We start from the raw sequence: 26,888 nt of genomic DNA on the forward strand, positions 1-26,888 counted from the left end.
CCAGGTCAGTTAAGTTTGATGGTGGCCGAGCATGGACAGCACGCTTCAAATCATCCCACAGATGTTCAATGATATTCAGCTCTGGGGACTGGGATGGCCATTCCAGAACATTGTAATTGTTCCTCTGCATGAATGCCTGAGTAGATTTGGAGCGGTGTTTTGGATCATTGTCTTGCTGAAATATCCATCCCCTGCGTAACTTCAACTTCGTCACTGATTCTTGCACATTATTGTCAAGTATCTGCTGATACTGACTTGAATCCATGCGACCCTCAACTTTAACAAGATTCCCGGTGCCGGTATTGGCCAGACAGCCCCAAAGCATGATGGAACCTCCACCAAATTTTACTGTGGGTAGCAAGTGATTTTCTTGGAATGCCGTGTTTTTTTGCCTCCATGCATAACGCCTTTTTGTATGACCAAACAACTCAATCTTTGTTTCATCAGTCCACAGGACCTTCTTCCAAAATGTAACTGGCTTTTCCAAATGTGCTTTTGCATACCTCAGGCGACTCTGTTTGTGGCGTGCTTGCAGAAACGGCTTCTTTCGCATCACTCTCCCATACAGCTTCTCCTTGTGCAACGTGCGCTGTATTGTTGAACGATGCACATTGACACCATCTGCAGCAAGATGATGCTGCAGGTCTTTGGAGGTGGTCTGTGGATTGTCCTTGACTGTTCTCACCATTCTTCTTCTCTGCGTTTCTGATATTTTTCTAGGCCTGCCACTTCTGGGCTTAACAAGAACTGTACCTGTGTTCTTCCATTTCCTTACTATGTTCCTCACAGTGGAAACTGACAGTTTAAATCTCTGAGACAACTTTTTGTATCCTTCCCCTGAACTATGTTGAATAATCTTTGTTTTCAGATCATTTGAGAGTTGTTTTGAGGAGCCCATGATGCCACCTCTTCATAGGAGATTCAAATAGGAGAACAACTTGCAAGTGGCCACCTTAAATACCTTTTCTCATGATTGGATACACCTGCCTATGAAGTTCAAAGCTCAATGAGGTTACAAAACCAATTTAGTGCTTTAGTAAGTCAGTAAAAAGTAGTTAGGAGTGTTCAAATCAAGAAATTGATAAGGGTGCCCATACTTTTGCACCGGTCAAATTTAGTTTAAAAGCGGATTGCACATTATCTGTTAGTACAATAAACCTCATTTCAATCCAGAAATATTACTCAGTCCATCAGTTATTAGATATATGAAACAGAAATAGCTGTTGCAAAACCCAAATTGTTATAAAGAAAAAAGGTTAACATTAATAGGGGTGCCCAAACTTTTTCATATGACTGTATATATATATATATATATATATATATATATATATATATATATATTATATATATATATATATATATTTTCCTATTTTTTCTTTAGCATACTTTAGGTGGCTGGATAACCCCTTTAAACTGCAACAGCAAAGACAAAATATGTACTGAGCAAGTCTAGTCTGACCAAGCACTCTTAAAGGGAACCTGTCACCTAGAATATGCGTTCTGACAGCAGACGTATGTGTGCCCTAATTAAAACCTCCCTACCCATCCTTGTATTGTAAAATTGTATAATATGAAAGTAATAAAAAACGTTTTATTACCTTCATATTTCCTATGTAAATTAGAGATCCGCTGGCCACATGGGCGGCGCCTTCCCCTATGGACGTCTTCATACTTTCCGTGGTATCACGCCCCTGTGGGCGTGATACCATGGAGTTACATGAGCACCGTCCCAGTCGCTCATTCTATCCTGCGCGCATTGTGGCAGGCTTCTTTTCCGGGTGTTCACTCGCCGGCTTCAGACGCGCAGTGCGCATCTGAAATTGACAAGGAGAACCTGGAAGAGAAGCCTGCTGCAATGGTAAGTATAAACGCGCGCAGGATAGAATGAGCGACGGGGACGTCGCTCATGTGACTCCATGGTATCACGCCCACAGGGGCGTGATACCACGGAAAGTATGCAGACGTCCATAGGGCAAGGCGTCGCCCATGTGGCCAGCGGCTCTCTAATTTACATAGGAAATATGAAGTTAATAAAACGTTTTTTATTACTTTCATATTATACAATTTTACAACACAAGGATGGGTAGGGAGGTGTAATTAGGGTACACATGCGTCTGCTGATAGGTTAGAACGCATATTCTAGTGACAGGTTCCCTTTAAAGCACCACTTGATTGTTTATTTTAATACCTTTTGTTAAGGGTCATGTATAAGTGTAATGCATGTAGTTACATATTCAACTGTTGTCTCTGATCGCTCCGGCATCAACCAACAGCTTTTATAAGCTGCTAGATCAATCTGAAAGTCACTTTTCTCAATCCTCATTCTGAATTGCTATAGGCTTGCATGGAGAAGATTTGAGAAAGTGACCCCCGACTCAAACAGAAAGCGCTATGTGATTTGGCCAGTCACAACTGCATTAACAAGGTGAGAGTTGGGCTGAAAACGGGTATAGACAGCTACTGGTAAGTATGTAACTGCATACATTTCACTTGGATAGAAGTGATCGGAAAAAAAACACAACACTATGGTCTTTCAATATTAACAAGGGGAACAAACAACAAATATGGGTACTGCATATTTTAAGTTGTAACAAATAAGACACTTCTATGGTGAAAACAAGAGTGAGTGAATAGATTTCCAGCACCCTGCGTGTGTAACACCACACCACAATGATGACATCGCAATCTGTATACAAATCAGAAGATCAGAACTCGTTCTACAGGTAGGAGGCTGGTTCGCAGGGCTCCAGTAAGGCAGCCATTGAATACTGATGGGGCTGATGCACCTGGGTCCTGTGAATCGATTCTCTCATCTCTAGAGGAAACCAAGAAATACTGCAAAGTTCCAAGATTATGTGAAAATGCCAGTCTGATGCTCTATAGATTGAAATGTATTGTTTAACAACCATTATCAAGCTGGAAAGACTTACCTCCATAACAATGAGAAAAGACAGCTTAGCTGCAATAACATGCCAATAAAACATGCTGTATTCATATCGGTGTTCATGATCTGGTGGATATCGGAAATCACGATACCTGAGGATTGTTAAAAACATTTACTGTAGTTACATGTAATACCAAGCAGTAACCACAAGATGGAGGAAATCTGTGCCTGGAATAGCTGTAATTAATGTTTTCGCCGATACTAGCTTTTATACTGATAAATGGCACATGTACAGGGCTTTGAAAAAGTATTCTTAAACCATGAAATTTTCTGCATATTTTCACATTACACCCACAAACTTAATGGGAATAGGTCACCACATTTACCCTATTAATATGGGCATGTAGGTTATAGAATACTGACAAGTCTTAACTGTCTGCCTCATATCAATATCTATAACCCCTTTACCAGCACAACTAATACAAGGATGTCAGTTATTAAAGTGTACCATACTGAGATATACAGGAAAAATATGACAAGCAGTTGGGTATAACTACAGGCGTATCGCCGCTAGGCATGCAGCTTCTTCAGGGGCCTGATGCAACATCCAAGATACAGACAGATGGGAAGATCCAAGTCCATCACAGACTAGGTCGCTTCTGTGTGCTATGGCCACCTTTGTGCCTTTTAATTGTTTTTAAATAGCGTTTTGTGCCTTTATGCAACCTTAATAAAAATGACTATTTTAAGGTGATTTCTCTTGTATAGATGCCTCCTTTGTTCTTTTTGACATAGAAAGTATTTTCAGGGCATGTTAAGGTGATCCCTGTATATTAGTAGTGCTCTCCATAATACCGTAATTAGTTCATGAACTTAAGGCCCAGTCACACACAACAACTTACCAGCGATCCCGAAAACGATGCGACCTGATAGGGATCGCAGGTAAGTCGCTGGGAGGTCGCAGGTGAGATGTCACACAGTCAGATCTTACCAGCGATGCAGGAACAATACAGGTCGCAGTAGCGTCCTGTATAATGATTTCAGCAGTTACTGTGACCCTGTCACACAGTGTCAAACACAGCGATGTGTCCTGCCCAGCAGGACATCGCCTTTGAAGAAAATGGCCTGGACCATTCTGCAACGACTAGAGATCTCACAGCAGGTGCCTGATCGCTGGTAGGTGTCACACGTAACAAGATCGCTAACGGGATCGCTACTGCGTCACAGAAACCGTGACTCAGCTGCGATCTCACTAGCGATCTTGTTATGTGTGACGGTACCTTAAGATTTTAAGCACCACTCCAATAAAAAAAAAAAAAAAGCTGGAGTGGTGCTTAAAAAGTACTTACATACTCTTAGAAACCCCTGCTACCAAAATCCCTATTTAGATTACTAGGACTTTTTAAAACCTGCTAAAAGACTCAATTGTATTGTTAGCTAAGGGGGAATTCCATCAGTACTTGCCTGCATGTCGTTTCAGTGCCAAACCAAGCTGGTGGAACTGGTTTGCTGTCATCTTTGAAATCCGATATTCTGAAGACTGAAAGTGTACTATTAATGTATCCTTCCATAGTGTTATGTGTATGAGCTCCATAGGGTAGAATAGAGAAAGACCAGTAATAAACCAAGCGTGGTATCATGTCAGATGTGAAGGCAATGATCATAGCCTGCGGCATGAGAAAAAATAAAGAACAAAAACTCTTAGGAGCATAAAGAGCTACATATTTCTATATATGTATATATACACACACATGATACGATACGATACACTTTATTGATCCCGTGGGAAATTAAGGTACCACACAGCGGCGGATCACAGACGTCCAGAAATGATGCCTAATCATTAGCATACCTACAGCTATTCCTGACTTGTGGAGCCTAAAGGCTACTTTACACACTGTGATATCAGTACCGATATCGCCAGCGTGCGTACCCGCCCCCATCGGTTGTGCACAACATCGGACCCGTCACACGGACTTACCTTCCCTGCGACGTCGCTGTGACCGGCGAACCGCCTCCTTTCTAAGGGGGCGGTTCGTTCAGCGTCACAGCGACGTCACAGCAGCGTCACTGAACCACTGCTCAATAGAAGCGGAGGGGCGGAGATGAGCGGGACGAACATCCCGCCCACCTCCTTCCTTCCGCATTGTGGCCAGGAGGCAGGTAAGGAGAGCTTCCTCGTTCCTGCGGTGTCACACAGAGCGATGTGTGCTGCCGCAGGAACGAGGACCCCCATGTCACCGATGAGCGATTTTGCACGTTTTTGCAACGATGCAAAATCGCTCATAGGTGTCACACGCAATGGCATCGCTAAAGCGACCGGATGTGCGTCACAAATTCCATGACCCCAACGAGATCACTTGAGCGATGTCGTAGTGTGTAAAGCCCGCTTTAGTGAGCTGTCCTGTGCATTGTTAATTTCATGTGCTAGTTACTGACGAAGGTCAAATATTGACCGAAACGTTAACTGCACTGAATATGAAATAACAACAAAAACATTTTCACGTTTTTCAATTTATCTGGGAGTGCCTCGTGCTTATTAACTCAATAAGTAGTCTAAGTGATACATTGTTGGATTCAGGATCTCTTTACCTACATCATGCTTCTCTCAAATGAGGTAGCAAAAACCTGCTGACAGATTCCCTTAACAAAAAAAATTAAAGGGAACCTGTCATCAGAAATTTAGCTTGAAACCTAAAAGTTTCCCCCTCTGCAGCTCCTGGGCTGCATTCTAGCAAGGTTCCTGTACTTTTTGTGGCCCCTTTTAAACCAAATTAAATACTTTAAAAACTTGTACCTTTTGCTATGTAAATTTTGTAAATCGTCCATGGGGGCAGGCTCTCTGGTGACCGTTGCTGTTCCTCCAGCACATTGACGCCGTCCCCCCACGCTCCATTTCAGCCATCAGGACGCCGCCCACTGCGCCCGAGGTTCCGCCCACGCCAGGATCGCTGGTGACGTGTGTCACAAGCACGAGATTATGGGCGGCGCTCTGATTGCATCGCAAGTGCCCGCCCATAATCTCGTGGATGCGCTTTCCCCCACTGCCTCCAGCGTTCTGCGCAAGCGCTCGCCGGCCAAATGACCTGACGTCAGCTCCTTCCCATCTTACCCTGCAGCAGGGCAAGATGGAAAAGAGGTGACGTCGGGTCGTCTGGCCAGCAAGCGCTTGCGCAGAACGCTGGAGGAAGAGGGGAAAGTGCGGTCACGAGGTTATGGGCGGCACTTGCTGATGACACTCACAGCGCCGCCCAAAACCTCGTGCCTGCGCAAAACGTCACCAGCGGTCGCACGTGCACAGTCCCGCTACAGTCGCACAGCGCATGCGCGGGACCACAGGCGCCCAGGGGCGGCGTCCTGAGATATGAAATTCAGCGTTGGGGGGGTGGCGTAAATCTGCTGGAGGAACAGCAACGGTCAGCAGACAGCCCACCCCCATGGACGATTTACAAAATTTACATAGCAAAAGGTACAAGTTTATAAAGTATTTAATTTGGTTTAAAAGGGGCCACAAAAAGTACAGGAACCTTGCTAGAATGCAGCCCACGAGCTGCAGAGGGGGAAACTTTTAGGTTTAAAGCAAAATTTCTGATGACAGGTTCCCTTTAAATTATAACAAGGATTACTCCAACTTGTTTCCCAAACTTTCTGTAAAACACCAAAAAGGATAGGCAATCGTGTACAGAAACAAATGGCTGTAAATTTACAGCAGGGAATTATTTTAAACTGTGTCTGATCCAGGATGACCACACTTACATTTGTTACCACTGCAAGTATTGCCACTCCTTGCATGATTGGCTGCCAGGCTCCAATGTGCTGCGCCTTCTCGGGCACCATACGCCTGAACTGAGTGGTGAGCTTCCAAGCATCCACTCGAATCTCCAATAAATTATTCACAAGGGCCAAAACCGGAGCAAGAGGAAAGGATGCCACAAATAAAGTAACAAATCCAAACTGAATCACTGTAAAAATGGAAAGATGGGTAAATGCAATAATATAGATTACATCTGCATAATAGGTTACAATGTATAAAATCAATAAGAATGCAACTAAAAATACATGCATACTGTAATGAAGTGCTACAAAGGTAGCCTTTCAGGAGGACTGACATAAGGGGGTGAGAATGCACATATCCCCCAATTGTACTATACTCCAGCAACTAGCTAGAGCTCTCCCAAAGATCTAGATTGTTTGTGAATCTTGAAAACTGTATCTAGCATTATAACACAGCTTAAGCTGCTTTCACACATCCAGTTTTCGCAGTGCGGCTCAATCCGGCTCAAAAACCTATGCAACAGATGCGGCGAAAAAAACGGATCCGTTGCATAAGTTTTTCCATGCAGCCCGTCCGTTTTTTGATGGATGAGGCTTGATACTGAGCATGCGCAGTGCTAAAAACCGCATCCGGCGGCCGGATGCGTTTTTTGACGCAGGACGCCCCATCCGGCGTCCATAGGCTTGCATTGTAAATCGCGCCGCATCCGGCGCAATGCGTTTTTTTCGCCGCACAAAAAAACGTGCCACGCAACGTTCCATCCGGCCGCCGCATGGGCTATATATGCCGTATCCGGCAAAAACCGGACGCAACGCAAGACCATGCAGCACAATACGGCGCTAATGCAAGTCTATGCAGAAAAAACACAACCGGCAGCAAAAAAAAAAAGGTTGAGTTTTTTCTTCCAAGCGCCGTATTGTGCTGCTCAGCAAAAACCGGATGTGTGAAAGCAGCTTTATCAGACTGGAGTTTCAATGGAAACGTATGCTGCAAATTAATTTGTGGTTATAAAGAAATGCTGGCGATAAGCAAATCAATTCCAGCTGTTCCAATATCCTTCCTCATCCAAGAAGAAAATATGTGCGGATGAAAAAAAATAAAAAAAAACCCTTTCTACATTATCAGAAACCTGCAATAGATTGTTGTGACAAGGACAACAGCGCTGTCTAATGAGCAACTGAATTCTAGTACAGCAAATCTTAGGGTGGTTCATGGTGGGTCTTCTTGGAAAAGAATGAGAAATATACAGATAGGACTCCATTCTTTTCTACTTGCCATATCCTTCTAGCTGGAAACACTACTGGTTTTGGCCTAAGAAAAACTGCATTAAAAGGGAACCTGTCAGGTGCAATATACATCCAGAACCACGAGCAGTTCTGGGTATATATTGCTAATCCCTGCCTACCTGTCCCTGTATACACTAGCATAGATAAAGAGATCTTTAGAAAAAGTATTTCTAGATCGTTTCTTATATGCTAATGAGGCCAGAGATACGCAAGGGCGTGAGTTCTATTGACTAGTCGGCCCACATAACATGTTAGCAGGCCCCTGTGGGCGTACTAACATGCTAATGAATGCACAGCTTCGCTGCACATACCTCACTGTTCATGGCGGCCAGCGGAGGACTGATGCGCACTGGGCATGATCCGGAGTCTCCGGGACTTCCGCTCATACATACTGTACCTCACTGAAGACGGGAAGCTTACACCAGGCATCAATTTAGTGCGCATGATCAGAAGTCCAGGGGACTCCGAATCATGCATAGTGCACATTAATCCTCCACTGACTGCCATGAAAAGTGAGGTATGTGCGGCGAAGCTGCGCATTCACTAGCATGTTAGTACACCCACGGGGGCCTGCTAACATGTTATGTGGGCCGACTTGCCAAGAGAACCGATACCCTTGCGACTAGTCACTGGCCTCATTAGCATATAAGAAATGATCTTTAGACATACTTTTCCTAAAGATCTCTTTATCTATGCTAGTATATACAGGGACGGTTAGGCAGGGATTAGCAATATGCACCCAGAACTGCTCGTGTTTATGGGTGCATATTGCACCTGACAGGTTCCATTTAAGACCTGAAGTTGTGTTTTTGCAGAAACATTGTGTAAAGCGACAATCCTACAAAGTATATATGTATATATATTTACGAAGTAATTAGAACAAAAAATCCTATGCGAATTTGTTGTTAAACTCCTTCCAAACATGGCTGACAAACTTTCAAGTATAACTTTACATTAAAAGGGGGAAGTATCTGATAATTGTAAATTTGTGTTGTATTTGTGCAAATTAGTGCATCCCACAAGTACTGGTTATTGGGCTGCCGCAGTATTTTTAGCTTAGGAGACGGATGTTCGAATATGGTGAAAAACAGAGTGATGGATTTTAGAGCTTCAGAGAAGTATTTCCTACATTTTCAACAAATGCATCTCCTTGGGAAAAAAAGAGAAACTGTATGCATTTAATACATTTATGGAGTAACATATCCATTGTTTATCTGCTGCGGAAAAATAAACCCTTTGGGGTGCAGATTGTCGTAAAACTGATGAGTAAAGCTAGTCGGTTCAGAGCTCCGATATTACTGGCAATACAGTTTATGAACATATAGACTTATTACCAATGTATTCCTTTAGAAACAAAATAGATGCTGTCAAAATGTATAAGAATGTGTATTGATTATGGATTGCTTGTATAGCGCTAACATATTCCACAGCACTTTACAGACATCCTCACTGCGCCCAATGGAGCTCACAATCTAAATTCCCTATCAGTATGTCTTTGGAGTGTGGGAGGAAACCAGAGAATCCAGTGGAAACCCACGCAAAAACAGGGAGAACATACAAACTCCTCGCAGATGGTGTCCTTGGTGGGATTTGAACCCAGGACCCCAGTGTTGCAGTGCAATGGACCTTTCATTTAAAATAAAGTTCTGAGAAAATATCAGATTTTTTTTAATAGCGACAACAAAGTCTAGGAGACCCCCGCTATTTACTTGATCAAGGATGCTAAAATGTCAGAATGTATAATGATTTCAGCTCACATTGTCCTCACCTGACTGTACATGAAAGAGATGAAGATAGACAACAGATTTGCATCATAGCTGCTATTCACCAAGGAGAGATTTAGCCATCTTGTTCTAGAAAAGAGCCTAGAGCCCTACCAATGAAAACCATTGGACATAGCTAAATAATATCAGAAACATTCTACAACCTTAGGTAATTAAACAAAAATAACTACAAATATACACAAATATATCCCCTCTACATGTATAACTACATACCCATTTCAAGATACTCGTAAAACAATCCTAATTTTCCTATAGGTTGCAGGCGGTAATCCTGTTCCCATCGCGGCTTTATGGTTTCTATCCCTGTAGAACGACATCTTGCGATAAGATTTTTGATCCAGCTGCAATGTTAAGAAATTTCCACGTTATCACTGGCTAAAAACATTTAACCTTTCTTTTAATGAAAGTTTTTCAAATACAAAGAAAAACAAAATACAACAAGCAGCAGAAAGTCTAAAACAACTGAAGTAAAGTGCAGTGAAAAAAGTGTAACTCCGCAATGTGCACACTGTCGTGATTATGTTCTGTTGCCAGCTCAAGCAGTTACTTGACTGCAAGTATGCACTCTTGTGATCATGTGCAAACTAGCAAATTTTCCTGCTTCTCTAAACATTTTGTAGAGAAAAGCTATTTAGCACATGATACTAGTATACAAATCACATTCTTGTGGTCACCTGATAATCGCATGAGCTGGCAGCAGAGCTGAATCCCGACAGTTTGCATAATGCACAGTACCAGGATTTGGCAATCTGCAGTAATAGAGGCACTATATAATTCAATGTTTAGTCTGCATAACCCCTCTAAAGCAATGTGTGATCATTGACTTCTAATTGACTATAGTCCGCCAAGAGTTGTATGTAGCTGCAGATAATAAGGTGGGCCACTTTGAGAGCACCACCCTTCTTTCCAGTCATTGTACTGTAAAATCAATTCGGAAAGAACTTGTTTCAGCAACTAATGCCTTTATGAAAAGTACACAATAATAATTATACTTACGGCAAGAAAATTTCCTGAATATTATTCCAAATAGCTTTGCCTCCCATTATAATAGTCAGCTGTGTTGTCAGTTCAAGAAGGCAGCCGCCAGGATCACACTGAAAAATCAGCCAAAATGTTAAATTATATACAGGACTTTCAGATTTTTATTTTAAAGAATATACCTAAAATTAGAATGAAGCTTTATTCACACTGCCTCTGGGTTTTATCACTATCCTTGCCTTACAAACAGAAATAAATCCCTAAAAACCCAACAAAAACCTTGTAAAACGAAGGGAATTTTGTTTACTTACCGTAAATTCCTTTTCTTCTAGCTCTAATTGGGAGACCCAGACAATTGGGGTGTATAGGCTATGCCTCCGGAGGCCGCACAAAGTACTACACTTAAAAGTGTTAGGCCCCTCCCCTTCTGCCAATACACCCCCCGTGCTCCCACGGGCTGCTCAGTTTTGGTGCAAAAGCAAGAAGGAGGAAAAAATAATTATAAACTGGTTTAACTTCAATCCGAAGGAAACTCGGAGAACTGAAACCATTCAACATGAACAACATGTGTACACAAAAAAACAGGGGCGGGTGCTGGGTCTCCCAATTAGAGCTAGAAGAAAAGGAATTTACGGTAAGTAAACAAAATTCCTTTCTTCTTTTTCGCTCTATTGGGAGACACAGACAATTGGGACGTCCAAAAGCAGTCCCTGGGTGGGTAAAATAATACCTCGTAAGAGAGCCGTAAAACGGCCCTTTCCTACAGGTGGGCAACCGCCGCCTGAAGGACTCGTCCACCTAGGCTGGCATCCGCCGCAGCATAGGTATGCACCTGATAGTGCTTCGTGAAAGTGTGCAGGCTCGACCAGGTAGCCGCCTGACACACCTGTTGAGCCGCAGCCTGGTGCCTCAAAGCCCAGGACGCTCCCACGGCTCTGGTAGAATGGGCCTTCAGCCCTGAGGGAACCGGAAGCCCAGCCGAACGGTAAGCTTCGATAATTGGCTCCTTGATCCACCGAGCCAGGGTTGATTTGGAAGCCTGTGACCCTTTACGCTGGCCAGCGACAAGGACAAAGAGTGCATCCGAGCGGCGCAGGGGCGCCGTACGAGAAATGTAGAGTCTGAGTGCTCTCACCCGATCTAACAAATGCAAATCCTTTTCACCTTGGTGAACTGGATGAGGATAAATAGAGGGTAAGGAAATATCCTGATTGAGATGAAAGGGGGATACCACCTTAGGGAGAAACTCCGGAACCGGACGTAGAACCACCTTGTCCTGGTGAAAAACCAGAAAAGGGGCTTTGCACGACAACGCTGCTAGCTCAGACACTCTCCGAAGTGAAGTGACTGCTACTAGAAAAACCACTTTCTGCGAAAGGCGTGAGAGAGAAATATCTCTCATTGGCTCGAATGGTGGTTTCTGAAGAACCATCAGCACCCTGTTTAGATCCCAGGGTTCTAACGGCCGCTTGTAAGGTGGAACGATGTGACAAACACCCTGCAGGAACGTGCGTACCTGTGGAAGTCTAGCTAGGCGCTTCTGGAAAAACACAGAGAGCGCTGAAAACTTGTCCCTTAAGGGAACCGAGCGACAAACCCTTTTCCCGTCCAGATTGAAGGAAGGACAGAAAAGTAGGTAATGCAAATGGCCAGGGAGAAAAAAACCCTGAGCAGAGCACCACGACAGGAAAATTTTCCACGTCCTGTGGTAGATCTTGGCGGACGTTGGTTTCCTAGCCTGTCTCATAGTGGCAATGACTTCTTGAGATAACCCTGAAGACGCTAGGATCCAGGACTCAATGGCCACACAGTCAGGTTGAGGGCCGCAGAATTCAGATGGAAAAACGGCCCTTGAGACAGCAAGTCTGGTCGGTCTGGTAGTGCCCACGGTTGGCCGACCGTGAGATGCCACAGATCCGGGTACCACGACCTCCTCGGCCAGTCTGGAGCGACGAGGATGGCGCGGCGGCAGTCGGCCCTGATCTTGCGTAACACTCTGGGCAACAGTGCCAGCGGAGGAAACACATAAGGGAGCTGAAACTGCGACCAATCCTGAACTAAGGCGTCTGCCGCCAGAGCTCTGGGATCTTGAGACCGTGCCATGAACGTTGGTACCTTGTTGTTGTGCTGGGACGCCATGAGGTCGACGTCCGGCACCCCCCAGCGGCAACAGATCTCCTGAAACACGTCCGGGTGAAGGGACCATTCCCCTGCGTCCATGCCCTGGCGACTGAGATAATCTGCTTCCCAGTTTTCCACGCCTGGGATGTGAACTGCGGATATGGTGGAGGCCGTGGCTTCCACCCACATCAAAATCCGCCGGACTTCCTGGAAGGCTTGTCGACTGCGTGTGCCGCCTTGGTGGTTGATGTATGCCACCGCTGTAGAATTGTCCGACTGAATTCGGATCTGCTTGCCTTCCAGCCACTGCTGGAACGCTTTCAGGGCAAGATACACTGCCCGAATTTCCAGAACATTGATCTGAAGCGAGGACTCTTGCCGGGTCCACGTACCCTGAGTCCTGTGGTGGAGAAAAAACCGCTCCCCACCCTGACAGACTTGCGTCCGTCGTGACTACTTCCCAGGATGGGGGTAGGAAGGATTTCCCCTTCGACAATGAAGTGGGAAGAAGCCACCACCGAAGGGAAGCTTTGGTCGCCTGAGAGAGGGAGACGGTCCTGTCGAGGGACGTCGGCTTCCTGTCCCATTTGCGTAGGATGTCCCATTGAAGAGGACGCAGGAGAAACTGCGCGAAAGGGACTGCTTCCATTGCTGCCACCATCTTCCCCAGGAAGTGCATGAGGCGCCTCAAGGGGTGTGACTGGCCTTGAAGGAGAGATTGTACCCCTGTCTGTAGTGACCGCTGCTTGATCAGCGGAAGCTTCACTATCGCTGAGAGGGTATGAAACTCCATGCCAAGGTATGTGAGCGATTGGGCCGGTGTCAGATTTGACTTTGGAAAATTGATGATCCACCCGAAACTCTGGAGAGTCTCCAGGGTAGCGTCGAGGCTGTGTTGGCATGCCTCTAGAGAGGGTGCCTTGATCAACAGATCGTCCAAGTACGGGATCACCGAGTGACCCTGAGAATGGAGAACCGCTACTACAGTAGCCATAACCTTGGTGAAAACCCGTGGGGCTGTTGCCAGGCCGAATGGCAGTGCCACGAACTGCAGGTGTTCGTTTCCTATGGCGAAGCGCAAGAAGCGCTGATGCTCTGGAGCAATCGGAACGTGGAGATAAGCATCTTTGATATCGATCGATGCAAGGAAATCTCCTTGGGACATTGAGGCGATGACGGAGCGAAGGGATTCCATCCGGAACCGCCTGGTCTTTACGTGTTTGTTGAGAAGTTTCAGGTCTAGGACAGGACGGAAAGACCCGTCCTTCTTTGGGACCACAAACAAGTTGGAGTAAAAACCGTGGCCCTGTTGATGAAGAGGAACAGGGACCACCACTCCTTCTGCCTTCAGAGTGCCCAGCGCCTGCAGAAGAGCCTCGGCTCTCTCGGGAGGCTGAAGAATCGAGTCGGGGGACGAGAGATGAACTCTATCTTGTAACCGTGAGACAGAATGTCTCTCACCCAGCGGTCTTTTATTTGTGGCAGCCAGGTGTCGCAAAAGCGGGAGAGCCTGCCACCGACCGAGGATGCTACTAGAGGAGGTAGAAGTCATGAGGCAGCCGCTTTGTTAGCGGTGCTCCCAATGGCCTTTTTAGGACGTGACTTAGACCGCCATGCATCAGAGTTCCTTTGTTCTTTCTGAGACCTTTTGGACGAGGAGAATTGGGACCTGCCCGCGCCCCGAAAGGACCGAAACCTCGACTGCCCTCTCCTCTGTTGGGAGAGGTTCTGCTTGGGCTGGGGTAAGGATGTATCCTTTCCCTTGGATTGTTTGATGATTTCATCCAGGCGCTCGCCAAAGAGCCTGTCGCCAGAAATTGGCAAACCGGTTAAACGCTTTTTTGGAAGCGGAATCTGCCTTCCACTCCCGTAGCCACAAGGCCCTGCGGACTACTACTGAATTGGCGGTCGCAACTGCCGTACGGCTCACAGAGTCCAGGACAGCATTCATAGCGTAAGACGCAATTGCCGAGGTCTGGGAGGTAATGGAAGCCACTTGTGGCGCGGCCGCTTCAATTTTCGCTTGACCTGCTGATATAGCTTGTAGCGCCCATACGGCTGCGAATGCTGGGGCAAAAGAAGCTCCGATAGCTTCATAGATGGATTTCATCCAGAGCTCCATCTGCCTGTCAGTGGCATCTTTAAGCGAGGCCCCATCTTCCACTGCAAGTATGGATCTAGCCGCCAGTCTGGAGATTGGAGGATCCACTTTGGGACATTGAATCCAACCTTTAACCACTTCCGGGGGAAAAGGATAACGTGTATCCTTAAGGCGCTTAGAGAAACGCTTATCCGGACAAGCATGGTGATTCTGGATTGCCTCTCTGAAATCAGAGTGGTCTAGAAACATACTCCGTGTACGCTTGGGGAACCTGAAGCGAAATTTCTCCTGCTGAGAATCAGACTCCTCCGCCGGAGGGGCTGAAGGAGAAATATCCAGCAACTGATGGATGGATGCAATAAGATCATTCACTATGGCGTCCCCGTCTGGAGAATTAAGATTGAGAGCGCTCCCAGGATCAGAATCCTGATCAGCTGTTTCCGCATCATCAACCAGAGAATCCCCCCGCTGAGACCCTAAACAATATGATGTCGAGGGAAATTCTAAGCGGGCTCGCTTAGACGATCTGGGGCTAGGTTCTAAGTCCGAACCCTCCGTCTGGGATGTATGAGATACCCCGTGAGGACATTGTTGGTCCAACTGAGGGGGGTCAGGGAACAATGATTCAACAGAGTCCCTTTGCTGAGATACCGGTCTGGACTGCAAGGCTTCTAGTATCTTAGCCATAGTCTCAGAGAGTTGATCCTTAAAGGCTGCAAACTCAGTCCCCGTCACCTGGACAGTGTCAACAGGTGGCTCCCCCTGGGCCCCTCTTAGCAGAGGATCCGGCTGAGGAAGTGTCACAGGGGTCGAACACTGTACACAATGAGGGTCAGTGGAACCTGCCTGTAGCTGGGTCTTACATGCGGCGCAGGCAACATAATAAGCCTGTGTTTTGGCACCCCTGCCTTTTATGGGCGCCATGCTATAGTTTTCCCTGAGTAACACAATAGGGTATATAGCCAGAAAGAACTGTGCTCATACAGTGTAAATTATATACAGTACACAAACAATGTACCCATACAATACAGCACCATGGGGCTAGCACCACATGTGCTGCTTACCAGCCGCATAAGCGGTTGTGAGGCCACCAGAGACCGTGTCTGGGTCTCCCATGAATATGTCCCTCTCTGCAGCGTCGGTGGAGCTGACAGGAATGGCTGCGGCGTCCTGACGAGCTGAGGAAGCTGTGGGCGTGGCCTAGAAAGAGCGCGAAACGGGCGCTCATACTGTGTACAGTGAGGGGAGTGTAGCATGTAAATCATACTCCAGCCCTCATTGCTGCTCGCTCCGTGCAGCGTCCTGCCCTTCCCCTGCCTGTCAGGGCTGAGGGCGGGAGAAAAAAAAAAGGGAAACTAGGCCGCAATGAAGCCGGGGACTGTAGTAATAAACGCGGCCGCCGTAAAAGCGCGGTCGCGTGAAAGTCCCCGGCGAACTACAAGTCCCAGCCGCGCCGCAGTGTCCCGTGGCAACGGCGGTCAGTGCGGTAGCCCTTACATATAAACACACTCAGCGACGCTGAGTGTGTAATGGCACATATAGACCCGGTCAGCGCCGCGGTCCCCGGTGCACTAGCACACCCAGCAAAGCTGAGGTGATGCCGTGCGCGGTCCCCATAGGGATACAGAGTACCTTTAAGATGCAGGGCCATGTCCCTGAACGGTATCGGCTCCTATCCATCAGGCTCCACAGGAGTTGTGGATGAAGCCCGGTCTCAGTGCCTGGAGACCGATAAGATCCCACTTCACCCAGAGCCCTAAGGGGGATGGGGAAGGAAAAACAGCATCTGGGCTCCAGCCGCCGTACCCGCAATGGATACCTCAACCTTAACTACACCGCCGACAAGAGTGGGGTGAGAAGGGAGCATGCTGGGGGCCCTATATGGGCCCACTTTTCTTCCATCCGACCTAGTCAGCAGCTGCTGCTGACTAATCTGTGGAGCTGTGCTGTGCGTGTCTGACCTCCTTCGCACAAAGCAAAAAACTGAGCAGCCCGTGGGAGCACGGGGGGTGTATTGGCAGAAGGGGAGGGGCCTAACACTTAAGTGTAGTACTTTGTGCGGCCTCCGGAGGCATAGCCTATACACCCCAATTGTCTGGGTCTCCCAATAGAGCGAAAAAGAAAATTAGATTTGCCTGCCGTTGTTGGGATCATTTGAACATGGATATGAAAGCTCTTGTAGCTCTGTTAAGGTACCGTCACACATAACGAGATCGCTAGTGAGATCGCTGCTGAGTCACGGTTTTTGTGACGCAGTAGCGATCCCGTTAGCGATCTTGTTATGTGTGACACCTACCAGCGATCAGGCCCCTGCTGTGAGATCGCTAGTCGTTGCAGAATGGTCCAGACCACTTTCTTCAAAGGCGATGTCCTGCTGGGCAGGACACATCGCTGTGTTTGACACTGTGTGACAGGGTCACAGTGACTGCTGAGATCGTTATACAGGTCGCTACTGTGACCTGTATGTTCCTGCATCGCTGGTAAGATCTGACTGTGTGACATCTCACCTGTGACCTCCCGGCGACTTACCTGCGATCCCCATCATTTCGCATCGTTTTCAGCATCGCTGGTAAGTCGTTGTGTTTGACTGGGCCTTTAGGCTGTTTCCACAAAGAGTTTTAGACATTTTCTGGTGCATTTCTGTCAGCTAAATCAGGTCACTTGCATTTTTTTTTATTTCAATTTTGAATGCGTTTTTTACATGTGTTTTTGTGATCAGCCTGCTGCTCTTAGTGCGCGCCGACAGGGAGCGCATCATTCCCAGCTCCCACCGGCGGCACCGTGATATCTCAAGTCTATGTGGAAAATTCACACATAAAACACGTATTTACGGCAAGAAGAAGTGACATACAACAAATGCTTATTATCGGAACCTTTTTTTGTTACTAATGATATCTTATGAAATGTAAGAAGGGTCCTCACTCTTTCTATACTAGACTATTAACTCGGTAAGTTTGGATTTATTGCACTTATTCTCTTTTACTGTCTCATGTTAAAATTATTTTCTATTTCATCTGTGCAGCACCCTAGGATTAACTCCTTAAGGACCTTATTTGGCCTTAATGATGAAATACATATTTTTTGCATTTATATGGTCATTCCACCAGCCATTACTTCTTTATTTTTTTCGTTGATGTAGCTGTATGACCTATACTAGTCAGTGGCTCCATCGTGGGGTATATATAAGTCCACTACTGGACAACCCCTTCTTGACTGTTTAAGTACCCCACATAACAAAAAACATTCATTTGCAGCTCCTGTGATTCCCATAGGCCACAGCTTATTTTATTTAGGGTATTTATAAGAGTATTAAAACCACTTTCATAAACAACTTTTACTAACTCTTTGTGGGGAGAAATAGAAAAAAAATCCATTCTGCAGTTTTTTTGACGTTTTACATTTTACGTAATTCAATGTGCTGCTCAAATATTTATTTTTATGTTTTATCACTGAAAAAAAACCTTGCCATATTCTGAGAGCAATTACTTTTACAATTTTTTATCAGCGGAGCTTTATGAGGGCTTACTTTTTAGATGACAAGATGTTGTTTTCTCAGTACCATTTTGTGGTACATATGATTTTTTTCATATTACTCATTTTGGGAATGAACAAAAAACCAACAACAATTAACCAGAAAAACTGACATGTCAACTGTTTCTACAGGTTGATACTGTAATGACTAGCAGTGAGTGAGCACTACCGTAGTCGGGTGCTCGGTACTCATAACGAGCAGTTGGATGCTTGGATGGACTTGACTCGTGTACCGAGGTATAACGGAAATCAATGGTGAACTAAAGCATTTTTATGGAATATCTTCGGGAAAAATGCTCGAGTTCCCCATTGACTTCTATTATATTCGAGTCATGCCCATCTGAGCATCCAACTGCTTGTTACGAGTAGTTTAGGTGACAGAGGGAGTGTTCTCCTAAACTTCTAAAATACCATGGTCACTATTGAGTGCAGGAGTTAAAATGTGGAGATCGGAGAGCATTGTATTACAGCCAGCTCCCGCTGTGGATTACGTGGGAAATTTTGTGCCCACGTTATCCCTGGCATGTATATACCGTATTTTTCGGACTATAAGACGCACCGGACTATAAGACGCACCCTGGTTTTAGAGGAGGAAAATAAAATTTTAAGCAAAAAATGTGGTCATGACACACTGTTATGGGGCGAGGATCTGCTGTTGACACTGTTATGGGGGTAGTATCCCCAAATTCTCTGCTAAGGTACCCCATCCTGGTAATGATCCTCCTGCCTTGTATATACAGTATATGTCCCTCATCCTGCTATATACCGTCATCCTGCCATATGGCCGCATCCTGCTATATACTAGCATATGTGCGCATCCTGCTATATAACCCATCATGGCATATGGCCCCATCCTGCTATATACCCCCATCCTGCTATATACCGCCATCCTGCTCATAATATACCCCCATCCTTCTCATATGCCCTCATCCTTCTCATATGCCCCCATCCTGCTGATATGACCCCATCCTGCTCATATGACCCCATCCTGCTCATATGACCCCATCCTGCTCATATGACCCCATCCTGCTGATATGACCCCATCCTGCTGATATGACCCCATCCTGCTCATATGACCCCATCCTGCTCATATGACCCCATCCTGCTCATATGACCCCATCCTGCTCATAATATACCCCCATCCTTGTGTATGGCCGCATCCGGTGGCACATAAAAAAAAATAAATGTTCATACTCACCTCACTCCCTGCAGCATCGCTCGTCCTCCCGTCTGTGTCAGCGGCAGCGCCGCTGAGTGGAGACGTCCCCGTTACCCTGCTGCATCGCGATCATCTCCTGTGTCTGTGCCGGAGGCTGCGTGTGGACACGTGCGCACAGCGATCACGTCATCTCTGTGCGCACCGCTAGTCTCCACCCAGCCGCCGGCACAGACACAGGAGACGGCTCCACTCAGTGACGCTGCCGCTGACACAGACGGGAGGACGAGCGATGCTGCAGGGGAACGGTGAGTACTGTACACTGCTTCACTGCTCCCCGCACTGATGATGATGCGCGGGGAGCAGTGAATACAGCCGCACATGATCACTCCAGGCCGTAGTTGCCAGCGGTGATCATGCGGGCCGGCTGTTTATCCCCCACCCATCATCCCGCCCACCTGTCAGTGCCTGCTTCAGCGCTGAGGGATGATGGGTGGGGGATGGGCGTGCATATTAAATGAGCGGGTCCACGTGGTCACGGCAGGCTGCTACAGCCTGCTCATGCCCCCGATGACCCGCTCCACATCAGGAAGTATACATATTTGTCCATAGACTGAAAGATGTAAAAGTGAGGATCCAAAGAAAATAAATGCACCAGTACTATCATGTTTCTTTTTTAGGAAACCTCCAGTGGTTACTCCAAAAGTATACCTTCACATCCTAGAATCATGTTTTACTTATTTCAAAGTGTCTTCATGTCACTTTACATTAGTTATGACAACTGGACATGTTCTATCCTTTTATTCCAGTTACTGATTTACCACCGCAGTCTGACCACTCCATTTCATGCACATACTAAGGCCAGAGGCACACTTGCAAGTGTCTCATTGTATCACCCTGGCACAGCCTGCCACTCTCCTGACAGGAGCAGGTCGGCTACATGTATTTCTATGCAGCTAAGATGCTCCTGTCCGTAGAGCAGCAGGCTGTGCCGGGTGATGCGATGCGAGATTCGCGCGAGATATGCACAAGTATGACTCCGGCCTAAAGCCAAGTTTGCAATGCAAAATCAGATAACATCATTTCCACGGTACTCAAAATAATTTAAAATAAAGTTTTTTATTGAAAAACTCATGTAAAAAGGTCTGTTAGTTTCATAGAGCAAAAAAAATATAAAAATCCCATGAACCTAGCCTTATATTAAAGATTTGAAGAAACTTACTTCCTCATTACGATATTTTCCAAACCAATATACTGGATCTCCAGGATATCCCACAAATTTACCCTTGAAAAAGGCAATGTAGAAGCAAGACGAGTAGTAATTGACAAACTGGAACAAAAACATCTTTGTGGTAAGGCTGTTTTCATAGTCAGTCTTTGTTCGAGGTAGCTCTGCAAAAAACAGATCCAGGGCTATTAACAGAGATACAGATAAAAAGGCAGACAATTGTATGTTTGGCTTTAATAGTCAATGTCAGAATGATCAATCACTCTGATGATGAAGAAGAAGAAACAATGCTGTATTTTATACATATTTTGGGGTCAATTTTTAATTTTCATTGTTAATTGTTTCTCCAGGCATGGAATGTAAACGCTATCAAGAGCACCAACCAAAATAGTCTTTTATTAATTAAGTGATCAGTGTTATACACTATACTCAGCTTCCAACATAAATCTTAAAAAGGGATTGTCACAACTATTTAATTTTATTTTACTTTCATTCATTAGATGCTTGTTTGTAGAAGAGAAATAAATGCATTTGCTTTGTTTTTTTATGTAGCTATTTTTTGTTCTTTTGCAAAGACGTTTTTAAGAGTTTTTTCTTTGAACAACACTTAGGAAAAAACCTGATTACTGTATATTTTATAATACATCCTCTGATACCTGCTGCTCACACATATGAGGGCACAACATGGTCATAACATTTCTTCCTCGTGACCTCAAGCAACCTCGGCCATACACAATTCCTCAAATAGAGCATATTGGTAAGTTTTATGTATATATTTTTTTATAATGTTTTTGTCCCAGAAACATAATTACATCACAGTAGTATTCATGTCTTACGACACATATCCCTATAACCCAGTGGTCCCCAACCGTTCTGACCTTGAGAGCCACAATCAGCTCTTAGAGAGGGCCATGAACCACATACAGCTGAGAGAGGGTTGAGAGCTACATCCGGCTCCCGCCACCTCACAGTGGTGGCACCCAGATAATCATTACCAGTTTGACAGCCAAAGGTTTTCCACAGACATCACACAAGTACACAATGATCCAGGGGCTCCCACAACACCTCAGTTCAGTATTCTCATATCAAGCACTCCCACCACAATGTCACATCCAGCTTCAAGAACCTCCTATGACTGGTAGTCTCATCCTGTCTCCAAAGTGATCTCTAAACCCCCAAGGCCAGTATACGGGCATCCAGATCTCCACTTCTGTGTGGGTTTACTCACAAAAGTCCCCATCTGGAGACCTGCTCTTCATAGCTACTTGCTAGACCTAACTCAAATGCAAAAAGCTGGCAGACAATAGCAAGCCACAAATCATGGGCCATCGAGCCACAGGTCGGGGACCCATGTTATAACCAGTAAGGATGAATAGACTTCATATAGAGGGTTCTTACTCAGAAGCCCCACTCCATTACGGAGAGCTCATGTGTAAAATTGTCCCTTGTTCCAAAGTGCTCCATGAATAAATTAAATATTTGGTTGCTCAAACAAAACTGGTTGTCCAGCCACTTAAAACTCTAAAATAAATGCCCAGTTAAAAAGGAATACAAGTAAAGCCTTAGCAATCCCCCAATACTCCAGTTTTGACCCTTCCCAGTTTCCTCGCTGGTCTTTGTATACAGTCAGGGCCAGAAATATTTGGGCAGTGACACAAGTTTTGTTATTTTAGCTGTTTACAAAAACATGTTCAGAAATACAATTATATATATAATATGGGCTGAAAGTGCACACTCCCAGCTGCAATATGAGGGTTTTCACATCCAAATCGGAGAAAGGGTTTAGGAATCATAGCTCTGTAATGCATAGCCTCCTCTTTTTCAAGGGACCAAAAGTAATTGGACAAGGGACTCTAAGGACTGCAATTAACTCTGAAGGCGTCTCCCTCGTTAACCTGTAATCAATGAAGTAGTTAAAAGGTCTGGGGTTGATTACAGGTGTGTGGTTTTGCATTTGGAAGTTGTTGCTGTGACCAGACAACATGCGGTCTAAGGAACTCTCAATTGAGGTGAAGCAGAACATCCTGAGGCTGAAAAAAAAGAAAAAATCCATCAGAGAGATAGCAGACATGCTTGGAGTAGCAAAATCAACAGTCGGGTACATTCTGAGAAAAAAGGAATTGACTGGTGAGCTTGGGAACTCAAAAAGGCCTAGATGCAAACCATTCATCAATTCCAAAAATAGACAGGCCAGAGTTAAATTTGCTGAAAAACACCTCATGAAGCCAGCTCAGTTCTGGAAAAGTATTCTATGGACAGATGAGACAAAGATCAACCTGTACCAGAATGATGGGAAGAAAAAAGTTTGGAGAAGAAAGGGAACGGCACATGATCCAAGGCACACCACATCCTCTGTAAAACATGGTGGAGGCAACGTGATGGCATGGGCATGCATGGCTTTCAATGGCACTGGGTCACTTGTGTTTATTGATGACATAACAGCAGACAAGAGTAGCCGGATGAATTCTGAAGTGTACCGGGATATACTTTCAGCCCAGATTGAGCCAAATGCCGCAAAGTTGATCGGACGGCGCTTCATAGTACAGATGGACAATGACCCCAAGCATACAGGCAAAGCTACCCAGGAGTTCATGAGTGCAAAAAAGTGGAACATTCTGCAATGGCCAAGTCAATCACCAGATCTTAACCCAATTGAGCATGCATTTCACTTGCTCAAATCCAGACTTAAGACGGAAAGACCCACAAACAAGCAAGACCTGAAGGCTGCGGCTGTAAAGGCCTGGCAAAGCATTAAGAAGGAGGAAACCCAGCGTTTGGTGATGTCCATGGGTTCCAGACTTAAGGCAGTGATTGCCTCCAAAGGATTCGCAACAAAATATTGAAAATAAAAATATTTTGTTTGGGTTTGGTTTATTTGTCCAATTACTTTTGACCTCCTAAAATGTGGAGTGTTTGTAAAGAAATGTGTACAATTCCTACAATTTCTATCAGATATTTTTGTTCAAACTTTCAAATTAAACGTTACAATCTGCACTTGAATTCTGTTGTAGAGGTTTAATTTCAAATCCAATGTGGTGGCATGCAGAGCCCAACTCGCGAAAATTGTGTCACTGTCCAAATATTTCTGGACCTAACTGTATCTTAGTCCATATTCTAGGAGGCCAGAGTTGTGTTACAGAGGGAGGCTGCTGCAAATACATCTTCTATGGTTGGTTCAGTTCGCAAAGACTCAGCCTCCACATCTCTGAGGTCAAAGACAAGCTGTAAAATAGCGCTGTTGCTAAGCAGGTTTTCAGGAGGAGTGATTTGCGTTGAATGGAGACCACTCCATTTCAGAACGCTTCTCTGTGCCATGCATTCCTAGATCCTCCAGCTGCTCTCCCGCCTCAGAACAAGCATCCTCAGGTCCCTCAGGAGATACCCTTTTAAAATGTTCCAAGCGCGAGGCAACCTTCACCGGCCTGTCTTTCACAGACTGCTTCAGTGACGCCATGTTGGAAGGGCTGATTTCGCGCTCCCCTCTGCTCTTTTGCCAAGTCATTGCACCAGCAATAATATTCACCTCTGCTTACAGGCACGCAGTCAGATTCAGGGGCTTTCAGAGCACTTTTGAAGTCAGTTATACACTGTGTGCAGAATTATTAGGCAAGTTATATTTTAGAGGATTTTTTTTTATTACTGATCAAGAACTACCGTATTTTTCGCTTTATAAGACGCACCGGATTATAAGACGCACACCAAATTTAGACATAAAAAAAAAGGTAAAATAAAGAAAAATGGGGTCCGTCTTATACTCCGGTGTTTTCTTACCGGAGGGGGGCAGCAGTGGTGGTGAAGCGGGGTCACAGGAGACAGAGGTTGTGCTGGCAGGCGCGGCGGATCAGTGGCAGTGGCGTCCGTGGTTGCAGGTGCGGTGGCATCTGGGGTGGCAGGAGCCGCGGGACACCGTGGTGGTGGCGGCGGCAGCAGCGGCGGCGGGTGAGTTGTGCAGCAGGCCGGTGAAGCGAGTGTCCCAGTGTCCACGGTCCCGGTTCAAATGATGCGCCTGGAGCGGCGCATGCGCAGATGGAGCTCTCGTCCAAGGGCTCCATCTGCGCACGCGCTGACTCCCGGCGCCATCATTTGAAACTGGGACCGCGGACAAACTGGGTAACTTGCTGCACTGCACAGCCGCCCGCCCCGCACGCACAGAGTGGCAGCTAGCTGGCTGCCCGCCCACCCTGCGTGCAAGCGGCCGGGTACCTGTGCTTGCGTGCGGGTGCCTGTGTAAGGGCGGCAGCCGGCTGCCGCCCGCACACAGCACCCGGTTGCCGCCCGCACACAGCACCCGGCTGACGCCCGCACGGGCACCCGACTGCCGCCCGCACACAGCACCCGGCTGCCGCCCGCACACAGCCACGAGTACCCGGCTGCCACCGCACGCAAGCACAGGTACCCGGCCGCTTGCACGCAGCCACAGGCACCCGGCCGCCCGATCGCCGCACAGACAGGACACCCAGGTACCGCTATATTCGGATTGTAAGACCCCCCCCCCCATTTTCCTCCCGAATTTTTGGGAGGAAAGGTGCGTCTTATAAAGCGAAAAATACGGTATGTTCTCAATCAACCCAAAAGACTCATAAATATCAAAGCTTAATATTTTTGGACGTTGGAGTGGGTTTTTTTTAGATTTGGCTATCTTAGGAGGATATCTGTTTGTGCAGGTAACTATTACTGTGCAGAATTATTAGGCAACTTAATAACAACCAAATATATTTCCATCTCACTTGTTTATTTTTACCAGGTAAACCAATATAACTGCACAAAATTTAGAAATAAACATTTTTGACATGCAAAACCAAAACCCCCAAAAAATAGTGACCAATCTAGCCACCTTTCTTTATGATGACACTCAATAGCCTACCATCCATAGATTCTGTCAGTTGCTTGATCTGTTACGATCAACATTGCATGCAGCAGCCACCACAGCCTCCCAGACACTGTTCCGAGAGGTGTACTGTATTCCCTCCCTGTAAATCTTACATTTTATGAGGGAGCACAGGTTCTCTATGGGGTTCAAATCAGGTGAACAAAGGGACCATGTCATTGTTTTTTCATATTTTAGACCTTTACTGGCCAGCCACGCTGTGGAGTAGTTGGATGCAAGTGATGGAGCATTGTCCTGCATGAAAATCATGTTTTCCTTGAACGTAACCGACTTCTTCCTGTACCACTGTTTGAAGAAGTTGTCTTCCACAAACTGGCAGTAGGTCTGGGAGTTGAGCTTCACTCCATCCTCAACCCGAAAAGGTCCCACAAGTTCATCTTTGATGATAGCAGCCCATACCAGTACCCCACCTCCACCTTGATGGCGTCTGAGTCGAAGTGGAGCTCTCTTCCATTTACTTATCCAGCCTCTGGCCCATCCATCTGGCCCATCAAGAGTCACTCTCATTTCATCAGTCCTTAAAACCTTTGAAAAATCAGTCTTACGATATTTCTTGGCTCAGTCTTGACGTTTTATCTTATGTTTCTTGTTCAAAGGTGGTCGTTTTTCAGCCTTCCTTACATTGGCCATGTCCCTGAGTATGGCACACATTGTGCTTTTTGATACTCCAGTAACGTTGTAGCTCTGAAATATGGCCAAACTGGTGGCAAATGGCATCTTGGCACCTTTACGCTTGATTTTCCTCAATTCATGGGCAGTTATTTTTCGCCTTTTTTGCCCAACACACTTCTTGCAACCCTGTTGACTATTTGCCATGAAACGCTGATTGTTCAGTGATCACGCTTCACAAGTTTGGCAATTTCAAGACTGCTGCATCCCTCTGCAAGACATGTCACAATTTTGGACTTTTCAGAGCCCGTCAAATCTCTTCTGATCCATTTTGCCAAAAGAAAGGAAGTTGCCTAATAATTAAGCACACCTTATATATGGTGTTGATGTCATTACACCACACCCCTCCTCATTACAGAGATGCACATCACCTGATTTACTTAATTGGTAGTTGGCTCTCAAGCCTATACAGCTTGGAGTAGGACAACATGTATAAAAAGTATCATGTGATCAAAATACTCATTTGCCTAATAATTCTGCACACAGT

At 45.8% G+C, this 26,888-nt stretch overlaps 1 protein-coding gene across 2 annotated transcripts in view; it reads right to left on the minus strand.

Annotated features, from left to right (window-relative positions):
• ANO6 (anoctamin 6) overlaps positions 1-26,888 on the minus strand; it is a 238,152-nt gene that overhangs the window by 11,977 nt on the left and 199,287 nt on the right. For both annotated transcript variants that reach the window (XM_075344964.1, XM_075344965.1), the window contains exons 14-19: positions 20,839-21,008; positions 10,726-10,823; positions 9,943-10,070; positions 6,641-6,846; positions 4,349-4,551; positions 2,931-3,036 (exon numbers count right to left, since the gene is read on the minus strand). In XM_075344964.1, coding sequence (XP_075201079.1) covers positions 2,931-3,036; positions 4,349-4,551; positions 6,641-6,846; positions 9,943-10,070; positions 10,726-10,823; positions 20,839-21,008 — 911 coding nt within the window. The remainder of the gene's footprint in view (positions 1-2,930; positions 3,037-4,348; positions 4,552-6,640; positions 6,847-9,942; positions 10,071-10,725; positions 10,824-20,838; positions 21,009-26,888) is intronic.

The sequence above is a fragment of the Anomaloglossus baeobatrachus genome, chromosome 4 (genome assembly GCF_048569485.1).
Source record: "Anomaloglossus baeobatrachus isolate aAnoBae1 chromosome 4, aAnoBae1.hap1, whole genome shotgun sequence".
NCBI lineage: Eukaryota > Metazoa > Chordata > Amphibia > Anura > Aromobatidae > Anomaloglossus > Anomaloglossus baeobatrachus.